This window comes from Pipistrellus kuhlii, unplaced genomic scaffold, assembly GCF_014108245.1.
Source record: "Pipistrellus kuhlii isolate mPipKuh1 unplaced genomic scaffold, mPipKuh1.p scaffold_m20_p_3, whole genome shotgun sequence".
NCBI lineage: Eukaryota > Metazoa > Chordata > Mammalia > Chiroptera > Vespertilionidae > Pipistrellus > Pipistrellus kuhlii.
Window position 1 is genome coordinate 82048292 of NW_023425529.1, and position 15401 is coordinate 82063692.

Consider the following 15401-nt stretch of genomic DNA (forward strand, 5'->3'; position numbering starts at 1 on the left):
GAGCCTGACAGAAGGCTTTGATTCTTGAGGCCAAAACTTTTTTTGGAGGCAGCTCTGTTTTGTGCTGGAAATGGAAGGTAGGATGAACTAAGAAGCAAACTAAAGATGTCTATAAAATAAGGATATGTACATTAACAGGTGCCATGTAAGAAAAACTGAAATTGTATTTGTATTATAATTCTCTGCCTGTGTGTCATGTTTTTTCTTACAGGTCTCCCAAGAGGATAAAGCAGCATTTGTCATGCAAATACTGCCCTGTGCAGAAGTGAGGGAAGGCTGCTGCAGAAGTGAATACAGGCAACATCTTTGACCCCAGAACACAGGTCTGTGAGAGGAAATCTCCAAGACTTTCATAGAGGCATTAGAAGGCTATCCAAGCAGCAAAGTATCTCAGGTGAAACTCAGGGAGTTTCTGTATAAGGGTGTTCAAATTCTGCATTCTTCTAGAGCCCTCTGTGATAAATGCCACTGGGTGGATTGCAGGATTTGGTATGGCTTCATGGGGATATGCACATGTTGGAGAGAACATGATCTCTGCTTGCCAAATAATGTACAGCCTAAGGAGAAAATCCGTAATTAGTATTGAGATTGATCTTAGAAACTGTTCTAGATTTCAAGCCAGTTCTTCCTGGCTCATCAGATAACTACCAGATATTTTTCTCCCCTTAGGATCATGGCTGATAAAAACCAGGAGATTGGTGGCATCCATTTCCCTTTTCCCTTCACACCCTATTCCATCCAGAAAGACTTCATGGCAGTGCTATACCAGGTGCTGGAGGATGGCAAGATTGGGATATTTGAGAGTCCAACTGGCACTGTAAGTGTGAACAGTTGGCCCAAGTGGGCTCTTGGGAGACCCTGACTACAACTAGTCAGAGGTTTATTTGCCTCTGCAGAGGTTTTCATGGTTTGGAGTTGGGCAAAGTAGTTCTCTCAGTTTACCTTTCTGAATAATGCTCACTTCCCTCTATTAAATTGTTAAACACAACCCCAGGTTCTAAGGACAATTAGGCTACAGGCAAAGAAGAATTTGAATGGCAGTGGAAGCATAGCACTGAAAGTTTTAAGACTTCTCTGGGCACACAACTTCTTTGATATTGAGCAACATAGAAATTACTTTGGCTTATTCACAGATTTAACATGTTGATGTAGTCTCCAGGCACTTGATTACTGAGTGCTGGAGGGATCCAATCAAAGCCTTAAGTTTTTTCTTCCTGGCCTGGAATGAGGGATTTATTAGACATTGTCTATTGAGGTTGCTAGGGCTGTGGTAATCGGTTCCCACTTCTCTCTTACACTTTATTTTTTATAGCAAGTACTATGTGATAGTGAAATGTATGTGTTGCTGTGAAGGTCCCTCAATGAGGCTGTGACCTCCTGGAGGATAAGGACCTTGTGGTCTGTACCTTTGTGTCCCTATCATCTAGCAGAACTTGGCCCATTTGGCCATAGGAGGCTCCTAATAGGTTTGTGGAATGAATGAATAAAAAGAAGTAACTCATTCTTTTCCTCTCACTTGCTGATGAAAGCATGCCACTCTCTCCTGAGATGACATGACCTCCTGGGACAGGAAAAGTGCAGCCAGGGGTACTATATTGTTTCATTTTGTTCTTTAATACACACTGAGTGGCCAGATTATTATGATCTCTGAATGCATAATAATCTGGCCACTCAGTGTATATCCTACAGAATAAAAGGCTAATACACACACACACACACGCACACACACAATTTGTTGTTGTTCAAGCAAATGCCACTGCAAGGCTAAGTGAAAGGCCTGTGATGGAGGCTGTGGACCCAGCCACTGTTTGGGGGCTTCCATTTGTCAGTATTTGTAGAATTTTCCCTAGAGCCATCTATCAATAGTTTTTCCAAAGAAATCTCTCCTTTGAACACTTGCCTAGTGGGTCCAGGCCTGACAACCAGTATTTTTGAGGGACCAGAGACGTGACTTTAGGTACACAGTCTCTCACTTAATGCTCTGCTTTCAGCCCTCTTCCCCACGCTCTGTCAACCTGCTGTCTCCAGGGCCTCCTGGCTCAGCTTTACCAGAGAATACTGTGAGGAGTGGGGACTGCAACTTGGGGGTCTAATTATCCTTAAAAGAATAACAATTAATCCCTTTGTTTTTAGTGCTATGCCGTGGCCTTGCTAGTTTCTGGGCATTTCTGAGGGGAAATCTGAGGAGACTTCTGTAGACACCTGTACTCAGTGTCTTTTACTCTGCTAAGTCTGTTCCATTTCTCTGCTTTCTCCTAAAACTTGTTACTATCCCTTCTTCCACTTGTTTTTGTGGGTATAAGCCTCTTTTATGCCTTTGTATAATTTTAATGTGTTTCAGAAAAGGATGTAGAAGAGCTAGACGAGCATGTGTACATTCCACTTGTTAACCTAAAGGCCCACCTCCTCCCTCTCAGGTCTTTCCGTCTTCAGCTCCTTGTCCATTCCAGGAATCCTCTCCCGCTGCTCAGCCCTTCCTGTTGGTGCTCTCGGTTCTGTGGCCTCATCTGTGTTCTTCAGTTACCTTCAAGAAAAAGCCACTGTCTTCCATGTCCCACCCCTAAAGAGCTCCCTCCTGTCCTGTGCCCCACTGCCTGCAGGGGTGCCGTGCTGTTACAGACTGTGCCTCACCTTCTAGTCCTCTGCCTCAGATGCCTGCTCCCCGATGATGCCTATTTTCTCTTAAGTGTCATCTTTTTAAGCCTTTCATGAGACCACCACATTGAGTTGACCTCTTGCCTTTGTGCCCACTGTGCCTTGTATAGCATTGCGGTTCTGGAGTCCATGTCCCGCAGGAATGCATAACCCTTCAAGTCATATGTTTCGGTTTGTGCCTGTGGGCACTTTCTAGAGAGCTCTGTGTTCCCACCATCAAACCCAGTGCATGCTACAGTGTAGGTGTTTAGAAAGAATTAATTTATTTTCTTTGCATAAACTTTTTAAACTGTGTTATTTTAACAAAAACCCTAGGAAATAACATTGTATAAAGCTAGGTATACTGTGGGTACTTTATTAAATTTTATTTCATAACAGGTGAGCAGTTGATTATACATCTTTTTAATGTTTTCCAGTCTAAAATTTCTGTGGCCTTTTTACAGAACATGAATCTGCAGGGCTTTGGTGGTCTTTTTTTCTTGGTGTTAGAGTTTGCCACTGTTGTTTCTGGAAGATAACTTTGCCCTCAGAAACTTCCTCAGCTCACTTTCAGGAAGAGGTGCTGGCTATCTAACCAGCATCTGTGCTGGGACCATTGTTACATGTAGGGATAGTCTCCTACTCCTTACTTGATGACAGCTGAAGCTCCCATTCCCAGGCAGCGCAGAATGGCTGCCCCAGGCTTTCCTGGAGACTGCTGTCTGCAAGTCTTTGTCACTCAGTCTCTATCAAAATGGACAGAAAGGGAACATATGGAGCTTTTCTAAACATATATGAGCCATCCATTCTTCAGAAGTACCCATCAGTCACAGAGCCTTCTGAGAATTTGATGAAAGTGAATAGATCCTTATCCCTCAGCCTGGCCTGCTCCCTCTCGCACTCAGGGGATGTCAGAGAGCTGGTTTCAGTCCAAACCTGCAGGCCAGACTGAGGGACTCAGTGGTGCACGTATTCATGCACCAGGCCTCTAGTTACTTAATAATCGTAACCCCCCAAAAAACCAAACAAACAAAATAAAAAACAGACCCTAGTTGCTCATTTATGTACCAGGTGTTCCTTTAATCTTGGTATAGATACTATTATGTGTATTAACTTACTCAATGCTTGCAGCAACTCTGAGGAAGGTCCTATTACTGGTATTCCTATTTTGCATTTTTATAAACAAGCCTAGAGAAGTTAGCCTAAGGCCACAGAGTGATAGGTAAAGGAGCTAGTATTTGGCCCAGGCAACCTGGCTGTAGAGTCTGAAGCTCTAGCCACTATGCTCTGCTGAATCCACCCAACCTAGACACACATGCATTTTACCTGCAGTTCATTCAAGCCCAGATTAGGCTCAGAACCTCACTCTGGATACTTTGAGATCACCCCTGGATGAAGCAGGCGTAGGGGAGTGATGGCCTGGACATGAAGGTTTTGGCCCTCCTGAGATTCACCTGAAATGACCTGCCCTTTGGATAGCAGAAGCAGCAGTTTCGTGGAACCATGGCAGCAGCCTTTCCGGAAGGACTGTTATAACAAATCATGCAGACATGGGTGGCTTAAACAACATAAATTTGTTCTCTCCCAGTTCTGGAGGCCAGAAGTGAGAAAGAACCAAGCCTCCCAACAGCTTGGTTTCAGGGTTGGTTCTTCCTGAGGGCCGTGGGAGAAGGGCTGTTCAGGCCCCGCTCCTTGGCTGGTAGATGTCTCTCTTTTCCCTGTCAATCACCTTCCTTTGTGGCCTGTGTATCTAAATTTCCCCTTTTTTAAGGACAACAGTCAGGTTGGATTAGGGCCCACCTCATCTTGATTAAATACTCCTGCAATGACCCTGCCTCCAAATACAGCCACATTCTGAGACATTGGGGGTAGGGACTTTGAGATGGATTTGGGGGAGACAAGATTCAAACCTATAACACAGACCCACAGGGAGAATTCTGGTCTGTAAATCAAGAATTGTGTCCTTGAGAGCCGTTGGTTTGCTTCAGCAAAGTTATAAACCCCAGGACCATGGGCCGGTCACATTCTGCCTGCACACCAGCTGCTTGGAAGGTGTTCTCGGCACGTGGGTAGCATTTCATGCTCCACATGTTTTAGCTTTAATTGTTTTGGGGGCTATTTATCTACTTTCTCACTTCTAGTTATGTTGACTTACAGTAGTTATGTGTAACCTGACAAGCCACTTCAAATTCTTTCAGGAGCTTCGTTTTTATTCCTTTCATCTTCCTACTTTTCCTGGCTATTTTCTTGCTAATTTCTTTCTCCTTCTTCCCCAGGCTGGTCTAACATTTAAAGTCAGACTTTCTTTGACGCTTTAGTAAAATGGGAAAGGTCATTTGGGAAGCTTGGTTTGTTCTCTATTTCTGAAAACATTTTTTTTTCCTGTAGGGAAAATCCTTAAGCCTTATTTGTGGGGCTCTTTCCTGGCTTCGTGACTTTGAACAGAAGAAACGACAAGAGGAGGCACATCTCCTTAAAACTGGAACTGCCCCCTCCAGTGATGGGAAGGACCAGCCCCCATTTATTTTATCCTCACATCAAAAGACCCCAGACACTCTAAGGCCTCCTGGAGAACCTGACTGGGTTACTCAGTTTGTGCAGAAGAAAGAAGAAAGGGACCTGGTGGACCGACTGAAGGTGAGATCCAGGGTGGCAGAAGTGGCTGTGATCTAGGAAACAGGACTTCAGTGATTATTTTGGATTGATTCTGAGATGTAGACACGTGTTCTTCGCCTTTGCAATGCCTCTTAGCTCTCCTGCCAGCTTTGTTGAGTTAATGGTGCTGCACCCTTGCTGTCTGTTTTTGTTGTTAATCCTCACCTGAGGATATTTTTTCCATTACTTTTCAGTGAGAGTGAAAGGGAGGGTGGAGAGAGAAGCATGAATGTGAGAGAAACTCTCACATTGACCAGTTGCCTCCCCACACATGCTGCCCCGACCGAGGGCGCAGAGTGAATCCATAACCCAGGTTACATGCTCTTGACTGGAAATCGAACCTGTGACCCTTTGGTGCATGGGCCAGCACTTTAATCACTAAGAAACATTGACCAGGGCCTTGCTGTCTTTTTAAAGCTGATATCCACAGGCCTTCTCTAGATAAGGGAGTTCCCATTCATTACTCACCTGTGAAAGGAACCTATTTCACAGTTGCCATTGGCAGCATGGTTTCATAGCTGCAAACTCAATAAGAAATGCATTTGATTGTGAGAGTGTGTGGCTGTGGGAGGGGATATAACGACTTCCTGCAGTGAGCAGCGAGGCCGGGACCTGGCGAGGCTCCGGGTCTGGTGATAAGTGCCAGCCAGGGGAGGAGAACTGCCCTGTGAAGAGGCAGAAGACTGAGCAGCCCCAGACTCTGTAAGAAAGGCATGGTTTGGGGCTTCCTGCAGGAATCTCCTTTATGGCTTCTTTTCCCCTATAGATGGAGCAGATCAGGAGGAAGAAGCGAGAAGAACGCCTACAGCAGCTCCGTCACAATACACAGCTCAAGTATGCAGCCAAGCGTGAGGTGAGTGTGATCTCCTGGAGTGGCTGCCGGGGGGCCTTGAGGTGTAGCTCCTTTGGGTGAGTAACCAGGTCCTCAGGTTCCTCTCCCCGACCCCCACTCCCTAAATCCTAATGACCCAGTGGATGGGACCTTGAGCAGAGGTAGTAGTATTACCTGGGATAGTGATACCAGTAAAGCAGCAAGGCCCGAGTTAATGGTGTGTGTGTGTGTGTGTTGTCCTTGGGGATGGCCACACTGAGGCTGACTGTGCCGAAGGTGGGGCATCGGTACTGAGGTTGTTATCTTTCCCCTCCTGCACTGCTCCTGCACAGAGACAGGAAGAAGAAGAGACAGAGCGTCTCCTCCGTCTCAGCAGGGACATACTGGCGGCAGGAACGGAGGCCGAGCCGCTGGAGCAGCTAGCATCTGGGGAGGAGGATCTGGTCCTCTCGGAGTACGAGAGTGATGAGGAGAAAGGAGCCCCTAATGGGTAAGATAGCACTTGTGCTCCACCCACCGCCCTGCTGAGCCCACATGGGAGGCAGCTGCTTCCTGTGCCCAGAAAGAGCCAGGCTTCCTTGTCACCCTTCGGGCACCTGAAGGGATGGAATGCCAGCCTTGCCTCTTCTCTCAGCCAGGCTCCTCCTCAGGGTGCGTAGTGATAATGGCAGTGACAGTCAGCCCTCTCTCTCTCCGGGCACTGGGCGCACGTGTGTTAATGCCGTTATTCTCACACCAGTATTTGTGTCTTCCCTTTACCCCTGAGGAAGCTGTGGCCCAGCCAGGTGTGATGCCTTGGCCACGGCCACAAGGCCAGGCAGCGGGGAGCTGAGACTTGAACCCGCCCACCCAGCTCTAGATCTCAGACTCTTAAGTACCAAACTGCATGGGGTACAGGTGCTTACCCACACCACTGTCTTGGTTCCTGTGTCCTGTGATTTAATTCCAGGCCTTTCAGACAAAGCTGACTGAACAGTTCTTAATTGACAGGAAACTAACCCTGCAACTAACTCCTTTTCTAATAGCACAAGGCAATGAGCATTTCTGCTTTTTTAAAAAACTGAATTGCTAGGTGAACAAAAACAACGAAAAAAATCCATTGGATGACCCTACCTTATACACAGGTAGAGTATATCTATCTGAAAAAGGATTTGGTGTTTCCTAAGAAGCTTAGACTACTACATTGACTAAACAGCCAGCCCAGGAATGCAGGTTGACTTACAGCCCCCATGCTGATGGGCTCCTCATTCATTCCTAGAAAGGGCGGACTCCGTTTATTCACACACCTAGCCTTGCACCGAGATCCTTCTGAGTGTGTGCACTATGTGGCATGTGATTTATTTATTTATTTACTTATTTATTTTTTTTAATTCTGAGGGGAGAAGAGATTGATAGGGTCATAAGTGACAGCATCTTTTATTCCCTCACCCCGTCATTTGGGGCTTCACTCAGGAAATGTGCATGGAGTTGCTGCTGTTTTGCAACCTATGGGGAGGGCGGAGGGTGGTGGGGGGCCGCTCCATAGACACAAGACATACCCAGATCCGCCTGTGGACAGGATAGGGTGGTTGAGGAGACAGGAGGAAAAACGGTGTTTGAAAGAGATGACTATCACAGGGACCATGCCAGTGTGTCAGAGGGCAGGCAACCCTTCCAGGGAGATTGAGGAACGCTGCCCAGACCAGGTAGTGTTTATGAGGAGGTCTTGGAGTTGGCTAAGTAAAGGGAAGAAGTGAGGGAGAGAGCATTCCTGACACACAGCACAGCATGCCCGGGCTCTGACAGAGTGATAGAGTCAAATCCTCTTGGTGAACTGAGAGAAATCTCATTTGCTGGAGGTTAGTCAGTGAGAGGAGAGTAGCCTTGGATGACAGTCAAACATTGACCCTATGGTTTTGGGACTACCACGTGCTTTCTCTCTGTCCTCTCCTGAGGGGCAGAGGGAGGATGGCTTTGGTGTTAGCCTGGGCCATCTCTCTGATTGAGAGCGCAAGCGAGCACCAGCGGCTTTGGTGGAACTTCATTACTGGGGTGTATCCATCTCCTTCTGGCTCAGAGCGCAGTCCTCAGTTTGGTTCTCGTTTGTTTAGGTGTAGGGCTGATCGCTGGCTCGTGGTTCGATGCTTAGTAAGTGTTTCTAGTAGGCCTGCGTTTGCTGAGAAATATGCTTTTTTGTGTTTTGTTTTCCTCTCAGATTAAACGAGGATGAGGATGACCTGGAGGAAGAACATGTAACTAAGGTAAGATGCCGTGTCCTAAGCTTCATGCTGTGATTGGCCTGGGGTCCAGGGAAAATGCGAGGGTCCCTCCTGTAGGTGAGGAGCCTCCAGCCCACTGACTCTGTCTCCCCAGCCCCAGACCTTGGTCTCTAGGAGCTCACCTGGCAGGCTGGTCTGAGACCTGGGAAGACATCTCATGGGAGCAAGGCCTGGGCTCATGCCGCAGGACATGGAGGAACAGCCATTCTGGGCCAAGGACCTTGGGTCTCTCTCCGCATCAGGGGTTGGGGAAGGCCAGGGCAGGTCAGAGTGAGAGTTCTTTGTCCTTTGGATGTGTGATGGCATGCTTCTCTTTTGTTCATATTTTCATTTGCATGGAAAGCTATGAGGCGTATGTGGTGCCAACACTTCTCAAATCCAAATCATTTGATTTTATTCATGTAATACCTTTGTTTTCTCCTCACTCTTCTAACTCTTAGTGGAGTCAGAGAAAGAGTGTTCAGCTCAGCCTCCTCCTGCTTTACTGCCAGCCCCACCCTCCATGCCCTGGGGAGGTGTGTGTGGAACGGCCCTCACCACGCCCCGGAATCTGAGGGACCTTTTCCATGTCAGGAGTCACCACTCATGGAAATACCATTCCTAAGTCACCTGGATTAGGGGCTGAGCATGACTGATGGGAGGAGTCCCATCTTATGGGCATTCTCTTGAACTTCAGGAGTTGAGGATGAAGTGGGGAAACCCTGTTATTTTGCCAAGATCTGTGGGAGAGTCACCTTGCTTTGGGTTTGTATATTTGTGGCACCTTTCCCCATTCCCTCAGCCCATCACCCATGGCATCCCTTGATGTGCAGAGAATATTTCAGGATGTTACACCGTCTTTGAAATCCCTTGCTTTTCCTTGGCACAGATTTATTACTGCAGTCGGACCCACTCCCAGCTGGCCCAGTTTGTGCATGAGGTCCAGAGGAGCCCCTTTGGCAAGGACACCCGGCTTGTCTCCCTCGGCTCTCGGCAGGTAGACAGAGGCAGGGCGCCTCGGCCCTAGTGCCATCTGCTCCCTTCCGTGTGCCTTCGTCTTCCTCTTCCAGGCAGGCTGAGGAAAGGGAGGATAACCTCTTCCCTGGCCTTGCTGACCCTTGGAAGGAAAGGGGGGAGGGCTGGTTTGCGAGGCTCGGGGGGGAGGAGGAGGGAGGCTGCTGTGTATCATTCAGCCGGCACACAATTTCTTTAACTCTTGCTCCTCTGTCTCATAGAATCTTTGTATAAACCAAGACGTGAAAAGCCTGGGTTCTGTGCAGCTGATTAACGACCGCTGTATGGAGCTACAGAGGAGCAGACACGGTAGCCACCTGCCCCTTGAGCTGAAGGAGCAGCCTCTGGGACCATCTGTGGCCGCGGGCAGTACTGGGAGTGAAGCGTGGGGGGGGGGGGGGGGGCCCGCATGGGCCAGCTCAGTACAGACATGGTTTCTTCCTAAAGAGCCTCTCGTTGGGAAAAGGAGTTTTTGCTTTCTGGGTCAGTGTTAATTCTGAAATCCGGGTTTTGAACAGAGTAAAATACCAGAGTGTTATGATGAGACCAGAATAAATAGTTCATGTAAAGGTTTTGTAGACATGACCTTAGCGGCCTGCTCCTGGCCACAGGACAGTTACCGTTCTTTCTGCCTTTGCCCCCGTGCTGCCACCCGCAGAGAGCAAGAGCCAAGCTGAGGACCAGGAACCCAAGAGGAGAAGGCAGGCACCCCGGGCTGCCTGTCCCTTCTATGGCCATAGGCACCTGCAGCTCTTCCAGGACCAGGTGCTGCTGGAGGTGAAGGACATCGAGCAGCTGGTGGCCCTGGGGAAGGAGGCTGGTGCCTGTCCCTATTATGGGAGCCGGTTTGCCATTCCAGCTGCCCAGGTGAAGACCAAGGAGGGCTGGCCAGTAGCAGCCTAGGCCGTGAGGGAATTCCTTACTCCTCTTAGTTTGGGAAGGTGTCACTGGCCATGGTTGGACTGACAGACACACTGCACACTGATGACACGTAACCCCCCCTCTCCTAGGGCATCCGGTCGCAAGAGGCCCCAGGTCCCTTGGTGGCTGTTCTGCAGGGACTGTGGCATTATGGGGGTCAGATCCAGGAGAAGGTGTGCATTCCTAGTTGAAACTACAGTGAGAGATGCCGGGGCAGACACCGAGAGGAATGGGAGCTACAGAACATAAATCTATTTCCAAATGGCTGTTCTGAGTGACTGTCCTAACTGTATAGTTATTGCAGCATTTGAGAGGACTGTTTTCTAGACTGGCCATATGGAGTATTATTATTAAACAGAAAAGCTGCCAATTTAACAGGTCAAAAATTATACTGTTATTTGGTTGTTATGATTTAACATTTCTTGCTACTTCATTTGAGTGACTTTTGGAAATAGGATAGTATTTGTAGAGAATTCCATATAATCAAGAAAAGGTTAAAGTCGGTTTTAAAAGTTGCAGGAACTGTGTTAGTAATAATTTCATGTGGCAGTAATTGCTCATCAGGCTATTTCCCTGGATTGCATGTATGGTCCTGGGAGCAATGCAGCAGCCCTCCCAGCCCTCACGTCCTTCCCAGGCCTGCTGCAGCGAGGGTTAGCGCTGTAGACACTGTGTGCCAGTGCAGTCAGATGGCCTGAAATTCTTTTTCTTTTTTTTATATATATATTATTGATTTTTTTATAGAGAGGAAGTGAGAGGGATAGAGAGTTAGAAGCATCGATCAGCTGGGCCCCCCCCCCCCCCCCCCCCAGGGGATGTGCCCGCAACCAAGGTACGTGCCCTTGACCAGAATTGAACCTGGGACCCTTCAGTCCGAAGGCTGATGCTGTATCCACTGAGTCAAACTGGTTTCAGCCTGAAATTCTTATGGTCTTGACTTTTTAAGGCCCTTTTCACCTCATTTTTGCTTTTATGATATCCCGTTGAGGTAGCTAAGGCAGCTACTTTCCATATTCTACACCTGGGGACACGGGTCCAGAAAGGTTAAATAGTTTATCTGTTTCTCACAGTAGGTGAGTAATGGAACCATATTAAAACCTGGGTCTTAAGTTTCCAATTTTCTGGATTTTTACTTTGTTTATCAGTATTCTTTTAACTGGAAAAACATAACACCAGAGCCACTAAAAAAATGTACAGAATGTTTTTATTTTTGTTATCCAAACCCATTTCTTAACCCTGTTTTGACAGTTTATCAAGCCCATTTGCAGATGAGGAAAACAAGGCTTACGGAGGCTAAATGACTTTCCCAGAATCACACAGCTAGGCGGTGACAGCTCCTGGACCAGAGCCCTGGGCTGCCTTCTGCTATGCTAGCGGTTTTCACCATTTATTTATTTTTTTAAGGAAACTTGGGTGCCTCAGGAGCTACCTTGGGGGAATGGACAAGGCTAAGCTACTGGGGTTTCCCTCCCCATAACCCCACCCTTGGTCTAGTCAAAAGTCAGATCAGCTTTACTTTTGTTTCATATATTTGATGTTCCACATAAAACTTTTGAGGAAAGAGTCTGTTGCTAAAAGCACAGTACGATGCCATCCTTTCCCTACACCTGTTCTGGGCAGGAAATAAAACCATTCACACGGAACTTAGGGCAGGCTGGTGACCCTGCTCCAGGAGGGAGTCCCGCCCACTCAGGTGGCCCGTCTCCTCCCAGGTGGTGGTGCTGCCCTACCAGATGCTGCTGCACACGGCCACCCGGCAGGCCGCGGGGATCCGGCTGCAGGGCCAGGTCGTGATCATCGACGAGGCGCACAACCTGATTGACACCATCACAGGCATCCACAGTACGGAGGTCAGTGGATCCCAGGTAGGTCAGCCTCTCCCTCCTGGAGCCAGGGTCCATCATGGGGCAAAGGACCATTTCCCCAACTGCCTGGACCTGGGATTCCTCCATAAATGGCGCTTGGTAGTGGTGCACTGCGTCAAGGCGGCAGCCTCGCGAGAGGCGACTGCTTTCTGGCGGATCTCAGAACTGGGATCTAGCTCAGGCAGATCTAGAAGGCACTCTAGCTGGTGCCTTCGTCTTCACCGGCCTGTGTTGTCCTGAGTCCCTCCAGCCCAGGATGCTACTAACCACTCCAGGATCCAGGATAATGGCTTGAGAGAAGCAGGGTCCTCATGTGGTTAGATGATAACTGCTGTGAGAGGATTTAACTGAAGAATGCCATGCACTGTAGGAGTTACCTCTGATGTTCACGTCTACTCTACATTGGGCTGGTATTCCTGTTTTATACACTGAGAACTCCAAGATCAGGGAGGTTTAGGCAGTGCCTAAGGTCACATGGCTAGTAAGTGGGAAACTGGGATTTGACCACTGGTTTCTGACTCTGAAACCCACATGACATTCCACCTCTACTGACCAATGCCGGGGTTGACCTTAGGCCAGGACATGATGGTTACCTTGAACTATCACTCTTAGTAGGCAACGCCTTTTCCCAGCCCAGTAAACACTAGAGTGGGCTTCATTACCGGAGATTCAGCCTCTTGCTTTTTCCCTGGCACAGAGTGGCCCCTGCAGCAGAACCTGCCTGCCTTCTCTCTCTCTCAGGTCCCACCAGCCCACGGGCCTCTAAACCAGCCCCACTCTCCTCATCTTTATTGCCTCTTATGTGTCCTGGGCTGACATTTTCTAGCCACTGTCTAAACCAGTGGTCGCCAGATTGTGGCTCGTGAGCCACATGAGGCTCTTTGGCCCCTTGAGTGTGGCTCTTCCACAAAATACCATGTGCGAGTGCGCAATGCGATGAAAACTTCGTGGCCCATGCGCAGAAGTCGGTTTTCAGCTCTCAAAAGAAAATTTCATTCATTGTACTGTTGATATTTAGTTCTGTTGACTAATGAGTTTGCTGACCACTGATCTAGACAATTGGCACAGCCCTATGCCACTTGCCCAGACCCTAGTCTGCCTTCATGCCCATTTCTTCTCTCCTCAGCTCTGCCAGGCACATTCCCAGTTGCTCCAGTACATGGAACGATACAGGTGAGACACTACCCCCAGAGGGGAAGGGAAAATCCCTCTCAGCCTCAGCACCCCTAAGCCAGCCTCTGAGAGGGGGCATTAGGTCGGCATCTTGGCGGGGTGGCCTAGCGTGCTGCTGTCTCCTGTGTGTGTGCACAGGGGTGCTCAGGTCACAACATCTGGCTCTGAAGGCTGTGGGCCACAGCCAGCCTGTTCTTCTGGGGGAGTATTTGTAGCTTGTGGCCCAGTTAGAAAGACACCAGCCAGAAAGGCCTCAGCTTGGGGCACTAGAAGGGAAGGTGCTGTTGGAGTAACCCACTTGCTATCTATCGGTTTGTCCTTAGGAAGCGTTTGAAGGCCAAGAACCTGATGTACATCAAGCAGATCCTGTACCTGTTGGAGAAGTTTGTGGCTGTGCTGGGGGGTAAGGAGCCCTGCCCCGTGCCGCCTAACTCCCTCCTGCTCCGCTCGTAGGACTCGGCTCCCTGGCTGTCAGGACGTCTAACTTACCACCGTAGTAGATCTTTTTTAGGGCCCTGGTGTATTTCACTGTTCTGGGGTAGCAATAGCACTACAATACAGTGAATGACGCTTTACATAATATGATAGCAGCTTGAGTGCTGCTGTGAGGATGGCAGCAGGGGTGTGTTGACTCTCAATGACACGCGTGAATGAAGCTAGAGCCTCTGGTTGCTGAGCCCATTGAGAGGAACTAGAACCCACTGGATCCAGGTCCCAAGCACCTTTCCAGCATTCTGTGCAGCACCCCTGTCCTTCCCTGGGGATCCTTTTGAATGCTTTCATGGAAGCGGAAGTCCAGCGTGGTGGTTCTGAGGGGATTTTGTCTCATGTTGGTGCTCTTGGCTTCCATCGCTGCCTTGCCTCTGTCATGGAGCAGCCGGACGTGTCCTGTTGGCCTGCCTAAACTGGGGTGGCTGCTCTGGCCCTGCCGCCCTGGGAAAAGATTCTGGAGGCTTTGGGCTCCATATCACTTGTGGGTCAGACTTTGAGGCTTCCTGGAACATCTGTCCTCAGTGGGGGGTCTATGGGTATTAAAAATAGCAAAAAGCCGGTTCACAGACAAATGTTCTTATTTGCCTGTGGAGTGAGAAGTTTGGGCCAGAGGATTACCATCTTGACCTGTTTAAATTCTCTTTTAGGGAACATTAAACAAAATCCCAATACACAGAGCCTCTCACACACAGGTAAGAGGGTGGCCCTCATGGGCCCAGGACTGGTCTGAGCCAGTTCTGAGCTTCCCTCTGGGACCCCAATACCATGGTCTTCAGGGCAGAACCCAAGGCTCGTTTGTTTACCCTTAGGGACAGAGCTGAAGACCATCAATGACTTTCTCTTTCAGAGCCAGATCGACAACATCAACTTGTTCAAGGTAGAGGTTTTACTGGTTCATGTTAGCTCATCAGATCTTATCCTTACCCCCACCTGTGGCAGAACACTGTGCTAACTCTGTGGAAGGAATAGAAAGGAAATTCCTTCTGTCCTCAATCAGTCCAGAGTGCTGAGGATCTACAGCACAGACATGCCATTAACCCTGGGGGGAAAAAAAATGTAACGTCAGTAACAAAACATAATCCAGGACCTAGGGTTGAAGGGTCAGAGAGATTAGGGGGGAAAGATGCCTTTCTTTGTACTTAATAAGCACAACCAGAGATGCCCCGGCCCCCGCTTTACTCCATCTTTCCCCGGGGTGCTGGGTAGAGCTGGAAGTTAATTTCTGAGTGTGATCCTGCTGTTGGGCTGCGGTGAGTGAGGTCACAGCTGGGCCACTCTGCTTGACCTTTCTCTCGTCTTCCCACTCCAGCTGTGGTTTATTGCAGCCTCATGTTTTTGCTTGTTCCAGGCCTACATATTGGTGCTCTCCCCGGGGCCAGTACAGCCACTGCTACCAGACTCACAACCTTAATGATTCTAGTTTACTAACAGTAATGGAGCAATTACTGTGTTTGAGGCAGTGGGCAAGGTTCTGTGATTGTAAAGTAGGCTGTGCCATCGCCATTCTAGAGCAAAGGAAGCCAAGGCTCAACGAGGTCACCATAGGAGGACGCCACGCACCAGCCACACAAACGGTGC

At 48.8% G+C, this 15401-nt stretch overlaps 1 protein-coding gene across 2 annotated transcripts in view; it reads left to right on the forward strand.

The window, feature by feature from the left end:
• Nucleotides 1-15401, forward strand: part of DDX11 (DEAD/H-box helicase 11) — a 26186-nt gene continuing 10785 nt past the window's right edge. The window contains exons 1-15 of one of the 2 annotated variants that reach the window (XM_045588366.1): nucleotides 1-77; nucleotides 212-394; nucleotides 670-817; nucleotides 5023-5271; nucleotides 6056-6142; nucleotides 6454-6611; nucleotides 8316-8361; nucleotides 9248-9355; nucleotides 9594-9681; nucleotides 10031-10239; nucleotides 12006-12143; nucleotides 13285-13331; nucleotides 13655-13734; nucleotides 14471-14515; nucleotides 14633-14700. In XM_045588366.1, the coding sequence (XP_045444322.1) occupies nucleotides 674-817; nucleotides 5023-5271; nucleotides 6056-6142; nucleotides 6454-6611; nucleotides 8316-8361; nucleotides 9248-9355; nucleotides 9594-9681; nucleotides 10031-10239; nucleotides 12006-12143; nucleotides 13285-13331; nucleotides 13655-13734; nucleotides 14471-14515; nucleotides 14633-14700 (1467 nt within the window). In that variant the 5' untranslated portion in view covers nucleotides 1-77; nucleotides 212-394; nucleotides 670-673. Of the gene's footprint in view, nucleotides 78-211; nucleotides 395-669; nucleotides 818-5022; nucleotides 5272-6055; nucleotides 6143-6453; nucleotides 6612-8312; nucleotides 8362-9247; nucleotides 9356-9593; nucleotides 9682-10030; nucleotides 10240-12005; nucleotides 12159-13284; nucleotides 13332-13654; nucleotides 13735-14470; nucleotides 14516-14632; nucleotides 14701-15401 lie in introns of both variants that reach the window. The other variant, XM_045588365.1, reaches the window with a different exon arrangement.